General features: G+C 34.9%; 1 protein-coding gene across 3 annotated transcripts in view; it reads left to right on the top strand.

Annotated features, from left to right (window-relative positions):
• Positions 1–12,183, top strand: part of LOC128222063 (uncharacterized) — a 48,293-nt gene extending 36,110 nt beyond the window's left edge. The window contains exons 1-12 of one of the 3 annotated variants that reach the window (XM_052930838.1): positions 3,180–3,374; positions 5,138–5,416; positions 5,851–6,162; positions 6,401–6,703; positions 7,170–7,469; positions 8,794–9,087; positions 9,245–9,523; positions 9,804–9,923; positions 10,076–10,115; positions 10,878–10,894; positions 11,174–11,280; positions 11,943–12,183. In XM_052930838.1, the coding sequence (XP_052786798.1) occupies positions 3,230–3,374; positions 5,138–5,416; positions 5,851–6,162; positions 6,401–6,703; positions 7,170–7,469; positions 8,794–9,087; positions 9,245–9,523; positions 9,804–9,923; positions 10,076–10,115; positions 10,878–10,894; positions 11,174–11,280; positions 11,943–12,089 (2,343 nt within the window). In that variant the 5' untranslated portion in view covers positions 3,180–3,229 and the 3' untranslated portion in view covers positions 12,090–12,183. Of the gene's footprint in view, positions 1–3,179; positions 3,375–5,137; positions 5,417–5,850; positions 6,163–6,400; positions 6,704–7,169; positions 7,470–8,793; positions 9,088–9,244; positions 9,524–9,803; positions 9,924–10,075; positions 10,116–10,877; positions 10,895–11,173; positions 11,281–11,942 lie in introns of those variants that run through there. The other 2 variants (XM_052930839.1, XR_008259062.1) reach the window with 2 other exon arrangements.
• The last annotated feature ends 1,902 nt before the right edge of the window (positions 12,184–14,085 follow it).

Raw genomic sequence — 14,085 nt, 5'->3', positions numbered from 1 at the left:
GTTACATTAATAATTCAATATTTAAAATAATGTGCTCTAATTCCTGGATGCATTTTATGCTTGTATACGGACTATTTTGTGCCATTGATTCATTTGATAAACACTTGTTCGTATCATGCACGTCCGAATAAAATGCAGCGTTGATAGTGAAGTCTTATAGGTTGTGCGTTCAAAATAGTTCAACATAAGATAGAAAAGTATGTTTTATAACTGTGGAATGCTGTATGTAACAAATTGTATTTCATCGTTTAAAAAATATGGCTTCTGAAAAACTTACAAATTATCGCTATGACTAAGTATGGATGTCATAAGACTTTAATATATTAATTCGCATATTACGCTACAGGGAAATTAATGTAGACTTGAAGCAACCATAAGACGCAATTTTGATTATTAAAGTTGCACTCTCACAGATTCATCATTTTTACAACTTTTTTTTATTTTTTGTCTTAGAACAAGCAATTTTTTGCGTAAATATCTGCAAACCAGTTATTTAAAAAATCTGCTATCTGATCTTTTGTCAGCAGTCTTATATAACATGTTTCCATGGATTTTCGCACAATAAAATTAATGGATTAATCAATAGTTTGTGTTCTATATCATAAGTAATGACCCTTAACACACAAAAACAATACAGCGTTCGAGATGCAACAGAGATCCACAACGTCTGTAAATGAGAAGTTCGGTTTGGGTCAGTGTGCTAGGTTTGTCTTTATGGTTACCAGTGTATTAGTTGAGTAGCAGTGGCTCAATGTCAGTAAACAGACTTCAAACTTTCCTTCAAAGCATATACATATGCCTGTACACAAGGCGTTTGGTAGGGGTCAATTTAATATCTTTGTCTGTACGGTTTCCACGCTGGTATTTGCATAGCAGCAAATATTTTCGAGGTGCCACGGTTACTATCCTTACTCATTTAACAATGGGCGATATCATGCTAATATAATACTGTTACTTTTGTGTATATTGGGATTATAACCTATACCCGTGATATTTTGGAATTTTCGCGTCAGTTTGTACAAAAATTAGGAGTTTCGTCGTTATATTTACAAATAATACGATAAATACAATACTACAATTAATAGCATTTGAATTGTCACCACAATATGCACATACTCCGATAAATCCTTGTATAGCTTAATCTCTTTGTTTTAACTCTTTTATATAGTCAACTGTTTGATCAACAAGTTCTTGGCACAGATATTGGTCCTATCAAGCATGCATACCAATTCTTATCAATGCATCAAATTAACTGAATGCTTAAAGAAAATCTCAATCGGATAAGTTTTGTAAGTTTTTTCAGATAGTATTTTGCGACATTTTCAGAAAATTATCAAATTCAACAGACACTATATTTCAGTAAAGTCAATTTCCCGGCTTCTGTTTATTTAATTTGAAAAAAAAAGTTTTCACAGTGGACAACTCCGTATTTTAAGAACATTGATTTCTAGTAATTTAAAATACTAATACTTTTATTGTTTGTTATTTATATCAAATAGACATAAACATTTTATTATAACGTAGACAAGGCAACTGCCAAAGACGGTATACTAAGGTATCGGGACCCGCATATTATACTATTACAGTACCGGGACCCGGATATGCCCCATTGTAAAAGACGCTTGAATGTTAGGAAAATAAATGTTTTCTTTATATTGTCATCATAGTTTTTCTCTTTTTGAATAATTTCATTTCTTTGGTGTTGTACAATAATGACAAATCGTTTCGTCAAATGAATCAGGGACCCCTCCCCACTCGTAAATCGTCTACTTTAGATATAAATATGGGAGAAAAATAAATATAATACTTTCAAATGCTCAATTTCAGACTTGAAATTCTTATTCTATTTTATTTAGGGAGTACCCCCAAACTCCCATGCAAACATGGAAAGGAATTCATATTTAAGTTCTGAATAAGGCACGGATGTCAAACGGTTGTGCCCCTTTGTTACGCCCCGTTAATGTCAATTCCTGAGACGCCCCTGGTTTATCATACATTTTCAGATTTCAAACATACCTTTGAAATAAGGGCCCTGTTTTGCTGTGAATACAACCATCTGTATACTACCATCGTTAATTTCTTCTTCGATAAACTTCTGAATCATAATAAGTAAAAACGATTTAAAATATTTAAATGCTCTACGAGGCTTGAATGAGTTTGAAGTGTTGCAAAGTGCGGCACTTACAGTGTTTTAAATCAAACAGGGGATGATATGTGCTCACACTTGAATGATTCATACAAAAACCATGTAGTTTAGAAGGATCTCTTCGAGAAAATGCATTTTGAAAACAAATTCATGATTATTAAGACTTTGAAACGATATGGCACATATTGATATAAATTGATGATTTTTAAATCAAACAAATATTAAATGGAGGAGGAAGGTGTAGCTTTTGGAACGTTTGCAATCTTTTGTCAGGAAAGGAATTATGCGCATCCTTAACCCTTACCATACAGGGCCTTCATTTTATCTTGCCACTTGCAAACAATAACAAGGTGCCATGTAAAAAGTTGACTGCGTGGATAGTTGACCACGTGATATTTATCTACGGCCAGTATGTCATGTGAGCGCGATAACGGAGGTCTTTTCTTTTCTGAAATGTCAGAAGTTTAAGCAAAGATAATGCTTCAGGATCGTATCAATGGCCCGCAAACAACCGTCCTCAACAATCACTCGCTAAGAAAGTTCCATCAATCTCCATGACTATGGCAAAGAAAATCGACCAGCAAATATACATGTACTTTTACTTCAACAATGTGCAGTATTCAACGATAGTTAATATCATTTCTGTGGTGAATGACAAAAATCTCACTTACAACATAAATGATTTCTCTCTTTGCCGGTGCAGCTCTGAACATCCAATACCTTATCTTTCAATATCAACATAACTTAAATTCATTAAACATGTTGTGATAGTTCGCTCATAATTTATTTATAAAGTTTACCTCCTCAAGGTTTGAAAAATAAAAATAAAAGTTTCGATGATCAACCTACAGCTAATCACTTAAATTTGCCTTTATGTAACATCTTAATCAGGAAAATAACAAACAAATACAATTGTGACAAAGTGTTTTGAAATTATTTCAAGTGAAAGGGGATCGTAATAATTTTCACCAGCAATTATGTAGGCGTCTGTATACTTATATTTTTTTTCCATTTCCTGTTTGGCAAATTTTAACTAGTTGAGTATCTAATTTATAAAAGCTTAAATCAGTGTTTTCTTGATAAATGGAGTCTTTGCATGGAAAAGGCACAGACAAATCGAAAATTAAAGATAATGATGTGCAGTTTCCACTTGTGAATATTGTCAGGATTAATGTCAGGATGAATGTGCAATGCGTAATATTATTTCTAATCTTTTGCTTCAAAGCAGGTAAGTAAATAATATATGAGAGTAATCTTGTTGTATATGTATCTGCATCTCACTAAAGAGGTTGGTGGTTCGATCCACACCAGGGTAAGAGAGAAGTTTTATGTCATACATGTCTTTTTATCACCAAAGAGCTTGTTTTTTCAAACCCTAACATATCTATTGTGGTCCATCTCTTACCGCAGAGGTTGTGGGTTCAATCCCCGCCGAAAAAGAAGTTTAGTGGTATAGGTGACCGCAACCCATCTGACAGAATATGGGTTTATTTGAAACCAGGTTCAGAGTAGCCTAGTGGTATAGGTTTTTGTCTAGTATCCTTGAGGCTTTTTGCTACAATTCCAACCAGGGATAAACTAATTTAGTGGTAAAGATATCTTCATTTCACCCCGTAGCTTGTAGGTTCAACCTCCACTAGAGTAAGAGTGCTCTAGTGGCAAAGGTGTCTGCCTCTCACCAAAGAGGCTGTGGACATAATTCCCAACAGAGCAAGAGTAGTTTAATGGTATAGATGTCCGCCTCTCATCAAAGACGGTGCGGGTTAGTTTCCCGCCAGTGTTAGAGTGGTCTAGTGATATATATGTCCGCCTCTCATCAAAGAGGGTGTGGGTTAGTTTCCCGCCAGTGTTAGAGTGGTCTAGTGGTATAAGTATCCATCTCACATCAAAGAGGGTGCGGGTTAGTTCCCCACCAGGGTGAGAGCGGTCCAGTGGTATAAGTGTCCACCTCTCATCAAATAGGTTGTGGGTTATTTCCCCACCGGGCTGAGAGTGGTCTAATTGCATAGTGGTCCACCTCTCATCAAAGAGGTTATGGGTTAGTTCCCCACCGCGGTGAGAGTAGTCTAGTGATATAAGGGTCCACCTCTCATCAAAGAGGTTGTAGGTTAGTTCCCCACCGCGGTGAAAGTGGTCTAGCGGTATAGATATCCACCTCTCAACCAAGAGGGCTTGGGTTCATCCCCCTCTAGTGTGGGAGTTGTCTAGTGGATAGGTGTCTTTCTCTAACCAAAGAGGTTGCTGTTCGATCGCCACCAGGGTGAGAGTAGTATTGCGGTAAAGGTACCCATCACTCACTAAAGAGGTTGTGGGTTCGATTACCACTAGGGGTTCTTTATCATGACCTGTCAAAATGGATACAGGACTGATTTTACTCAATAAATGAAATCGAGAGTGACTCTATAAGCAATAAGTTGTCAAAATAGAACTTATGCAAATCATAATAAACTATTAAGTTATAATTTAATGTAGTCTAATCAAATATTCAAAATATTTTTTTTAACATAAGTATTAATCAAATTACATCGGTAAAACTTAAAAGTTTTTTTTTTTCGTTTTTATACGTACAGTTTATTCTGCTGCAAAATGTACAGCTTATTATCAATTACACAATATTTTCAAACAAACAAGTAAGTAAATGGTATATAATTATTTAGTTAAACAAATAATACAAACATAAAATGCGAAATAATAAGTGTATTTCGACATGAAAATGTATACAATAATATGTTATGTATTAAACACAAATGCTGATATAGAGTTTTGTACTTTATTTGCCTTAATCAAAAAAGTTTCAATGTTGTGTTATGAGTGATTATTTCGCTGTATTTGGCATGTTTATAAATTTGACCATATTCGATCTTTTGCGATAATACAAAGGAATATATTTTTCGCATACTTTCCTATAAGCTGGATAAATAAGAACATACTTAATTTAGTCTTCTAAATAATGATATAAATGCTTATATGTATACTAATGATCTTTTTCAGTTGTTTGCAATAAGTGTGGCAGCCTCAATTATTCAGAGCCAGCTATCAAAGGGAGAAATGTTACAATCATCTACAAGCCAATTGATTTATCGGCTACTGAAGAGCCTATCTTTTACTACGATGATACAAAAGCATGGACACCTGTTGCATCACCAATTATGTACAATTTAACGTTGGACGTCTTTACCACGGTGTTTGACACAACTGTTCCGAATAATGGATATTTAAAGGCAAAGTATCGTCAATGCACCAGTCCGTCCATTCTGCTCGACTTAAAAGGCATGTTAGTTTAAATTGTTCATCACTGTTGTTTCATGCAAATGAATGTGTTCAACTAAGCTTCTAGTTGTTATTCCTACCTCTGAATAAGATCCTGTTCTTTTTCGTAAAAAATGTATATATATATCAAATACACCAACATGTTTACCTTTGAAACATTGATATTTAACACAAACTTAATAGTCGTTAAAGAGTATTTCCCGTTTTGTATTATGATAAACATAAGAAGTAAAACCGTATTACCGGGTATATGAAAATTTCGAATTGCATTTACCCAACTAGATATACTTTTTAATATAATTGTGAATTTTATTTGTATGATGTAGATTTTTACGTTTCGGACATTGAGCAACAGGTTGAAGTTTTTTGTGTTGTTGATTATGTTGTTGTTGTAGTTGTTGCTGTTGTTGTTGTTCTTGTTTTTTTATTATTAGACCTTTCTGACGGATGTGGATATATTTATCTTCGAACACCTAATCCTGTTGTGGGCAAAAACATTCAAATAGGGTACTATCCTGCACCGGCGGTGATTCAATTCCCTGGTTATTATTGTCGTGAGTGGTATAACAAATCATCTCCAATAGCCTTGATACCGGGTCTTGTGACTGAGGAAGAATTGCCCAATAAAGAGTTCGTCCTGACCATTCACAACTCTAATCGATGGACGACGGGACATTACACTGTGAAATGTACGAAAAGGACCTACGATATCCGTCATACAGAACATGTCTATGTTAAGGTGACAGGTACGACCAATCGCAATTTTACATTTCTTTTGAAGGCTATGTTTATTTGAAATTTTGAGTGCTGCTGCTGCTGCTGCTGCTGCTGCTGCTGCTACTACTGCTGCTACTGCTGGAACTGATGATATTTTGACAATGATGATGATGATGATGATGATGATGATGATGATGATGATGATGATGATGATGATGATGATGATGATGATGATGATAACACTTACTTTAAGTGTATTGGTTGTAGCTCCGCCCAGCCAGCCAATTCTTCAGTCAAAGAAAATCGTCCAGGAATGTCCCGAATGCCTTGTTGGCATAATTGGTGAAGAGCTCGACTACCTTGTCTTTTGCAATACAACTGGGGCCACACGCCTATCCATAAAAATCGGAGATGAGGAAGGTAAAGCGACAAGAGATGCAAATTCGGGGGATATTTACAGAATTTCCCGAACGATACGCGAAGAAGATCATATGAAGACCGTAACCTGTAGTGTTTCCAACGCAGCGGTTGAAAAACCGTTAACAACGTCGGCTAAACTCTACGTTGCATGTAAGACATTTTCATTATTTTCTTGTGATTTAAAAAAAAACGAAAACATAAAACACAATTGAAACAATAAGGTTGAAGACTCACATCATCTTTTATTTATTAGGAAAATCATTAGCGGTTTCACATTGCATCTCAATGTGGTAGCGTAGATCTTGGATTTGTTGATGGCAAATGGGTTTATTTAGCTTTGTTTTCTACATGGTATTTCAACTAAATCGAAATAATAATAATAATAATAATAATAATAATAATAATAATAATAATAATAATAATAATATTAATAATAATAATAATGATAATAATAATAATAATAATAATAATAATAATAATAATAATAATAATAATAATAATAATAATAGTCGATATATGATATGAAACGACATTGACATATTAATAGTTTTCAACGTCAGGTTTTAATAACAGCAAAAACATGACTTTGGTCAGTACCAATCGTTATTTCATTCAGTTAAACTAAAGAAACCAGAACTTAATGTACCTATCATGCGAGAAGGAAGTCCAGCAAATGTCACCTGCGTTTCGAGAACAGCGAGGCCCGCCACAAACTTAAGTCTCTGGTTCCTTGGAACGTATCCATTACCAGTATACCATGTAAAAACCTACGACACATCAACAAGAACGTATACAACAACGATTACTCTTAACAAACCAGCCAGAAAAGATTGGAATAGAAAGTATGTGGTTTGCAAAGCATCTTCACCGCTTTTTGAAGAAAAGGAGACTCAATGGAAGAAAATAAATTGCATTTGTAAGTTCTGTTTCCAGTTTTATTTAAATTAGTTATCATATTTGCGGCCATGAATGAATCATATTCAAGTTAGAAAGAATCTTTGTAAACAAAGTATGCGGATATGTAGTATGATTCGCTTTGCTGCACACCCCGAGTCATACACCGAGGACCCAATATCCAACAAGATGCACTCTTATTCAAATTCAATACATACACATGTATAACAAACCTCAATTTTGAGTTATAAACCTTTAACCACTTAATAAAAAAGCATTGATGGAAAATATTAATTACTGATGACAAGATTGTAACCGTGTATATAGTAGCAAAAGGCGCAAAAATATTCATTGATTGTTGAATACTAAAAGATTGACTATGGTCTACAATAGTCTTATAAGGTAGAAATACCGTGTTGTATGCTCATTTCTTCTCTCATGCTCTAATTAAACCCGTTATTTTTCATAAGAACCATTGTGTTCGACACACCTATAATTACGAAATATGCGTGCAAAATGAGACGACTTTAATAAGACTTCAAAAAAAAACACTGAGTACTTTATGGATCTTATATAATAAGTTGTTTGTCCATCCTTGTGCTATAGCATAGGTGTAAACATGCCTAAGTGTCTATGGTTTATTTAATGCCATTTAATTCCGTGTGGCAATATATTTTAAAACCATATAATAGTAATCTTGACCGATATATTTCTTTTTACAGCTAGTTTAAGACTGAAATCTAAACACCCATGCTTTCACAAAGCATCTGTTCCTCATTATTGCTCTTTTTTATAAAGAGTCAATGTATTGACATAGCTCTCGTGTCGTCGACGCGTAATGTTGGGGAAAGTGTATAACCTATCAAGGATGTAAAAACTTCATGTGTTAACGAATATTTATAACCACATTGCACACGTGTGTAGCAAGTGCAATACTTCTGGCTAAAATATATGACTCAATATGCCCGCTTTGTCGACTTAAAGTGATACTCCTATTTAAAATCAAAATAACAAACATACATCTTGAGTGGTAAACCTTAAACTACGTACTAAACAATGCATTTATGGACACAAGATTGTAACAGTGAATTGAAAAGCTGAAACCGCACAAATATTAAATGACTGGTGGGACCTTAGAGTGATCAGTGATCGCCTCATAAGGTAGAAATACCTTGTTTTCTGCACGTTTCCTTCATATTAAAAACGGCATCCTTCATAAGAACCATTGGTGTCGATATGTATTCACCCTTTTGGGTAGATAAAAACAATTGTATTAATTTTGGTACTGCTTATTTGGGAGTAAGCATGGGCATCAGTACTTTTATTTGATTTATTATCACTAACAGATCCACCATCGACGCTACAAATGAATAAACCAAGACAACCAGCCCGTTTGCAAGACATTTATAATCTCGAATTTAGTTGCTTCATAGACAACTATAATGACTTTTGTTGGATTTCATGGACGAAAGATGGCCAATCTTTTGCAAACGGAAACAGGACAGACAGAATACACAATTCGTCTGTGATGGTGTTCACGAATGTCAGTAAAGAGAATAACGGTCAAAACATTACCTGCAGTGTCACTTGCTCCAACATCGAAGTTGAGCTGTACAAGTCGCATATTGTACAAGTACCATGTATGTATCACGGTTGATAGAAAGATTTCTAAAACAACGACATTATGAGATTTCTGTATTTATCAGATTTTTTGCGTTGATAAATGGCAAAATAGTAATTCACAATTAGAACAAACCATTGACCATTTTTTTTTCAATTTGCATTTGCGTATTTCAGATCAACCAATCGTTCACTTGTCGGTTAAGGACGAACTAATAATAAACGCTCGTGGCACATCCAAAGTAACTTGCACTGCAAAGAGTCTACCACTTTCGGATATTGTTTGGTCGGTTAACGGAGACACACAAATCCATGTTTGCAATAAATCCCAGGAATGTGGGATTCATATAAACCCATTGAACATAACTGAACATAGAAACTACACATGCACAGCATATTTCAAATTCGGAACACAAGGCACAAGTGCGACTAGTTCATTTCTTGCAGTTCGGAGAGGTATGTTTTTAATCATAGAATATTTGGTGTGTTTGCGTGCGTGCATACGTGCGTGTGTTTGTGCGTGTGTGCATCCAATGCATATGTTGGTGATAAATGTATGTAATCTTTACAATTTTTGTGTATTAAGCTTCACATGATTTTTTGTAATTACATATCAATATTAACTCTTTTTCCAAAAACATATCTCTATTAGAAAACTGTGTGTTCAATAAATAAAACCTCTTACCAAAATATTCGATTGTATTTACACTTAAACCATATGCACTTCCACATCAAGGTGAAGATTCGTCATTGACCACCGACAGTAAAGGTATATCCATAGAGTGGATTGTCGTTGGACTGGTTGGTTTGTTAGCGGTTGTAATTATTTCAACAGCAATTGTCTTGACAAGAAAATGTAAGTTTAACACGTATTTGTGATTTGTTTATGATTATTCGCTTATTTCATAAACCTTCGTAAATTTAATTGTCGTGGAATACCATTATCTCCGATGATTGAAACAACTCCACCTCATCGAATTCATTTGACATTTATTTCTTCTCATTTAGTGTTTCTGAAAGAGAATACTCACGGAAATCTGAATGAACAGTACGTACATTGATATTTCTGCCTTCAATTTCTACATTTATATTTGCATCAAACATTGATATTTCAGTTATGTATGTTTTAAATTTCTACCTTTATATTTGTGCCAAACATTGATATTTCAGTTATGTATGTCTTCAGTTTTTACATTTTTATTTGTATCAAACATAATTATTTCAGTTCATTATGTCTTCATATTCTACATATATGTTTGTATCGAACGTTGATATTATTCATGTTATCCATCTTATATATTTTTTCAAACAACTTTCAATAGAACGAGTTCTTTATGTTAAGGTTTGAGTGCGTTAACTAATTTCTTCGCGAATAAGCTCCTAAACGAGCAGGGCGTAGCGAAGCGACCGTGGTTTCGTATTCATGAAGAATCTACTCAAGAAATTCCAACCAATTTAATATAATCCCCTCCAAAATTGCATAAGCTTTCCAATAGCGCCCGTCAATCACGACTCCACCCCCTCTTAGATATTGAGACTCCATTCAAATTATCGTTGACACTGAAAATGCGCATATGCAATAGTATGCGACGAGGTGGCTTGGCTATATGCGCATGAACAGTTTTACCGACTTAATTGTGAAGAGTCATCTTCAGCAATACATAACGATTCTTCACAATTAAGAAACTAAACATGTTCAAGCGCCCTTGATTGAATGAAAATGTAGGGTTAACACATATGAAGCTTGATGAAGTTGGTTGTGATAAAATAGTAATGAACTTATGATGAATGTTTACAATGCTTTTTTCAGTCAGCTTGTCCAACATGGTGAGTGAGTATTCTCATCATGTAGTCCAATATAAGTTGAAATAGTTTGTTATTTGTTTAGTTGTAAGAAAATTAAATGCTATTTTATAGTACCGATATGTCGATTGAAATTCAGTCAAACTAGTAGCAGGCAACACTTTCATGATATCAGATCTAGAGTAACTAATCAATAATAGATGTATGTTATTTCTGAACGATATATATATTCCCTACACATTTGACCAGGCTATAAGACTGTTTACTTTAAAAAGCAATATATGTTGACCGTTGTCACTGCAGCAAACGTGCAGGAAAATGAAAAAGAAGAGCTGAACGAAGACCCTACATACGCCCAAGTTGACAAAACCAGAAAAACAAGACCAGAAAGAGAGGAGTGTAAAGCGAAGGTATTATGTTTATAAAATCGGCTGTACATAGCATTTCGGAGTCGAATGGTCTTAAATAGATGTAAATACAATCCAAATATGTTCAGTAGGCAAAACTTAAACCTGAACTTAAAGTAAAACAGTTTCTTAACCAGTTCTCTAAACAAGTATCAAACTAATTTGTATCAGTTTGTATGTCATAAACTAATTAGTGTTTACCATCATCGAAAGTTCCATAACTGTAATTGTTCAATCTGATGTCAGTTATTCTTTGTTTGTTTATAATTGCCACAACAGAATGCATCTAATGGTTTGGTGCACTCTGTCGCACAATACTCATTAAGCGTTTTATTAAAACTAAGTTAAGCAACATTAGGTAATCGTACAACGCAATTCTTATTTTCATTGACGGCACTCACTGACAATTTATGCAGGGTGAAGTATCAAATGGCTTAATTGGCACAGTCTTTTATAGGCTAAGCAATACATTCATATATTTTATGTCAAGAACGTTATTGATACATTTACGTCACTTATTTGTTTGTTTACATCGGTTATGACCCGTGGTGACCAATGTGAGAACCCCTTTAAGTCACGTGATTTCTCAATCTGGTATGTTTGAATTATTTTAGATCAGATAGCATCCTAGCTCATAATATATTGCATATATTCATTTGTTGTAGGGTTTAGATAGCGAGCTAGTTTATGCCGATCTTGACATCGAACATTTGGAGAAAGCCAGAAAACTAACGTCGAGACAGAGGGAGACAACTCCAACAGTATATGATGACGTTGACTTTACTAGAACAAAAAGCGGATCAAACAAATGAATGTACGGAAAGATAAACACCAACTGCGTTCTTCTGTATTTGTTAAAGTATCTGTAAATATCATAAATTAGTCTTAGAAATGGCATTTACCAAGGGTCGATTTTGTTTACTTGATTACAAAAACTTGAGACTTTCAAACAAATAACACACACACGCACGCACGCAAGAACGCATACACACACACACACACGCACGCACGCACGCAAGCACGAACGCAGGCACGCACGCACGCACGCACGCACACACACACACACACACACACACACAAACACACACACACACACAACAACAACAACACACAGACATACGTATATGTATATAGATATATTTATTGTTTGAAACTGTGTCGCAACAATGCTTACATATGAGCTTATACGGATTTACGTTAGTTCGATTTTGAAGGGCCTATATCAACAATAATTTGAGGATGTGTAGACAATATACATGTGGGGTCTCTGTGTGCTTTCGTTGAAGTGCCTTTTCTCATAAATTTATGTAAATGCATTGTGGGAGCATCTGACTGTTTACATACCTGACGCGTGTCCGGATATACTTGATTGACAATTATAGCATTGACTTATTTTTACCAAAGCGAAAATTAAACTTAAAGTGTTAAGCTAAGCTTTTCTGGGGTTTTCATAGTTTTGTATGAGATTAAGTGCATGTTGTTAGTCGTACATGAAACGCAAAATGTACTTTTTACGTATGCAACCTTTCTTAACTCTTAATTAAAGACGACATTTGATTACGACAAATACTTTCCGTTTGCATGCATACCATTTCATGGATAAAAGTTCATAAAACAATATCCGTTTTAAATAATAATATACAACACAAACATACATGGTGATTATCATATGCTTACATCTTCAGGTTAAACATAGAATATTTAGATATAGTTTAACAACTGGTATAGTCGCTGTTTATGCTGATTTGATATTTAAAATGATGTTTGTCTGTACGTGTATATACAAATATGTATGTAACCAGTTATTTTTATTTATTTATTTTTTGATAACTGTAAGCGTTTCAAATGTGTGTGTGCGTGCTACCATGCGTGTATATGTGTGTGTGTGTGTGTGTGTGCGCGCGCGCGCGCGCGTATGTGCGTGCAAGTGTGCGTGCGTGCGTGCGTGCGTGCGTGCGTGCGTGCGTGCGTGCGTGCGTGTGTGTGTGTGTGCGCGTGTGTGGGGGGGGGGGAGGGGGTGGTGCGTGTGTTAAGTCATTGGACCAAACAAAATAATCCGTGCTCTTCGAACACAACAACAATAATAAGAATTTAGAGTTTATCGAATGAGTATCTTTCTATGACCAAGCCTGTTCCGTACGATGTTCGGTACAATGTGTTTACATCGGCAAGGTGCAGAGCCGCTCCATGGATGTCCGTTTTGGATTTCTCTTCTATTTATAGTCGAAATAAAAAAAAATCGAGGTAAATGTCTTAAATGTAACAGCCTATTATAGAATCTGCCTCAATATGTTTAAATAATTCTGATTTGAAATTTAATACTGCGTGTCCATGAAACATTTCAACATCCGTGTTCTGTGGGACAAGGCGGAGGGCGTGCAACAACTCCAGAACTGCATATAATCAATACATTCAATCTTATTTTCATTATATACTAAACCACCTGTGTCACTGATTATCATTTTAACAAAGTCTATCATATATCCATCATAAATCAATACACACTACATTCCGAAAAAAACGGTAGCCTTTATTCCGACCTAGTGCAATACGGCCATTAATGAAAAAAAGTGTTATAGGGACTGCGTTTTAATCCGAAATGTCGTATTCGATTCTCGTCTAGTTGTACTGTTATTGAATTCACTCGGCTAGTGAAATCCAAATCTGCAAATCTGCAAATCTCCACTCAAATCGAATACAACCACCAAGATCAAAATGCAGATATTAACCAAGATTTTTTAGGCGATTTTAAAGCCGGTATTCGGTCATATTCATGATAAAAAGAAGTTTGGAAAACTTCGAAAGAAA

The sequence above is a fragment of the Mya arenaria genome, chromosome 16 (assembly GCF_026914265.1).
Source record: "Mya arenaria isolate MELC-2E11 chromosome 16, ASM2691426v1".
In the NCBI taxonomy this organism is placed as follows: domain Eukaryota; kingdom Metazoa; phylum Mollusca; class Bivalvia; order Myida; family Myidae; genus Mya; species Mya arenaria.
The sequence above is the reverse complement of the archived record's forward strand: the minus strand, read 5'-3'. Positions and strand labels throughout refer to the sequence as shown.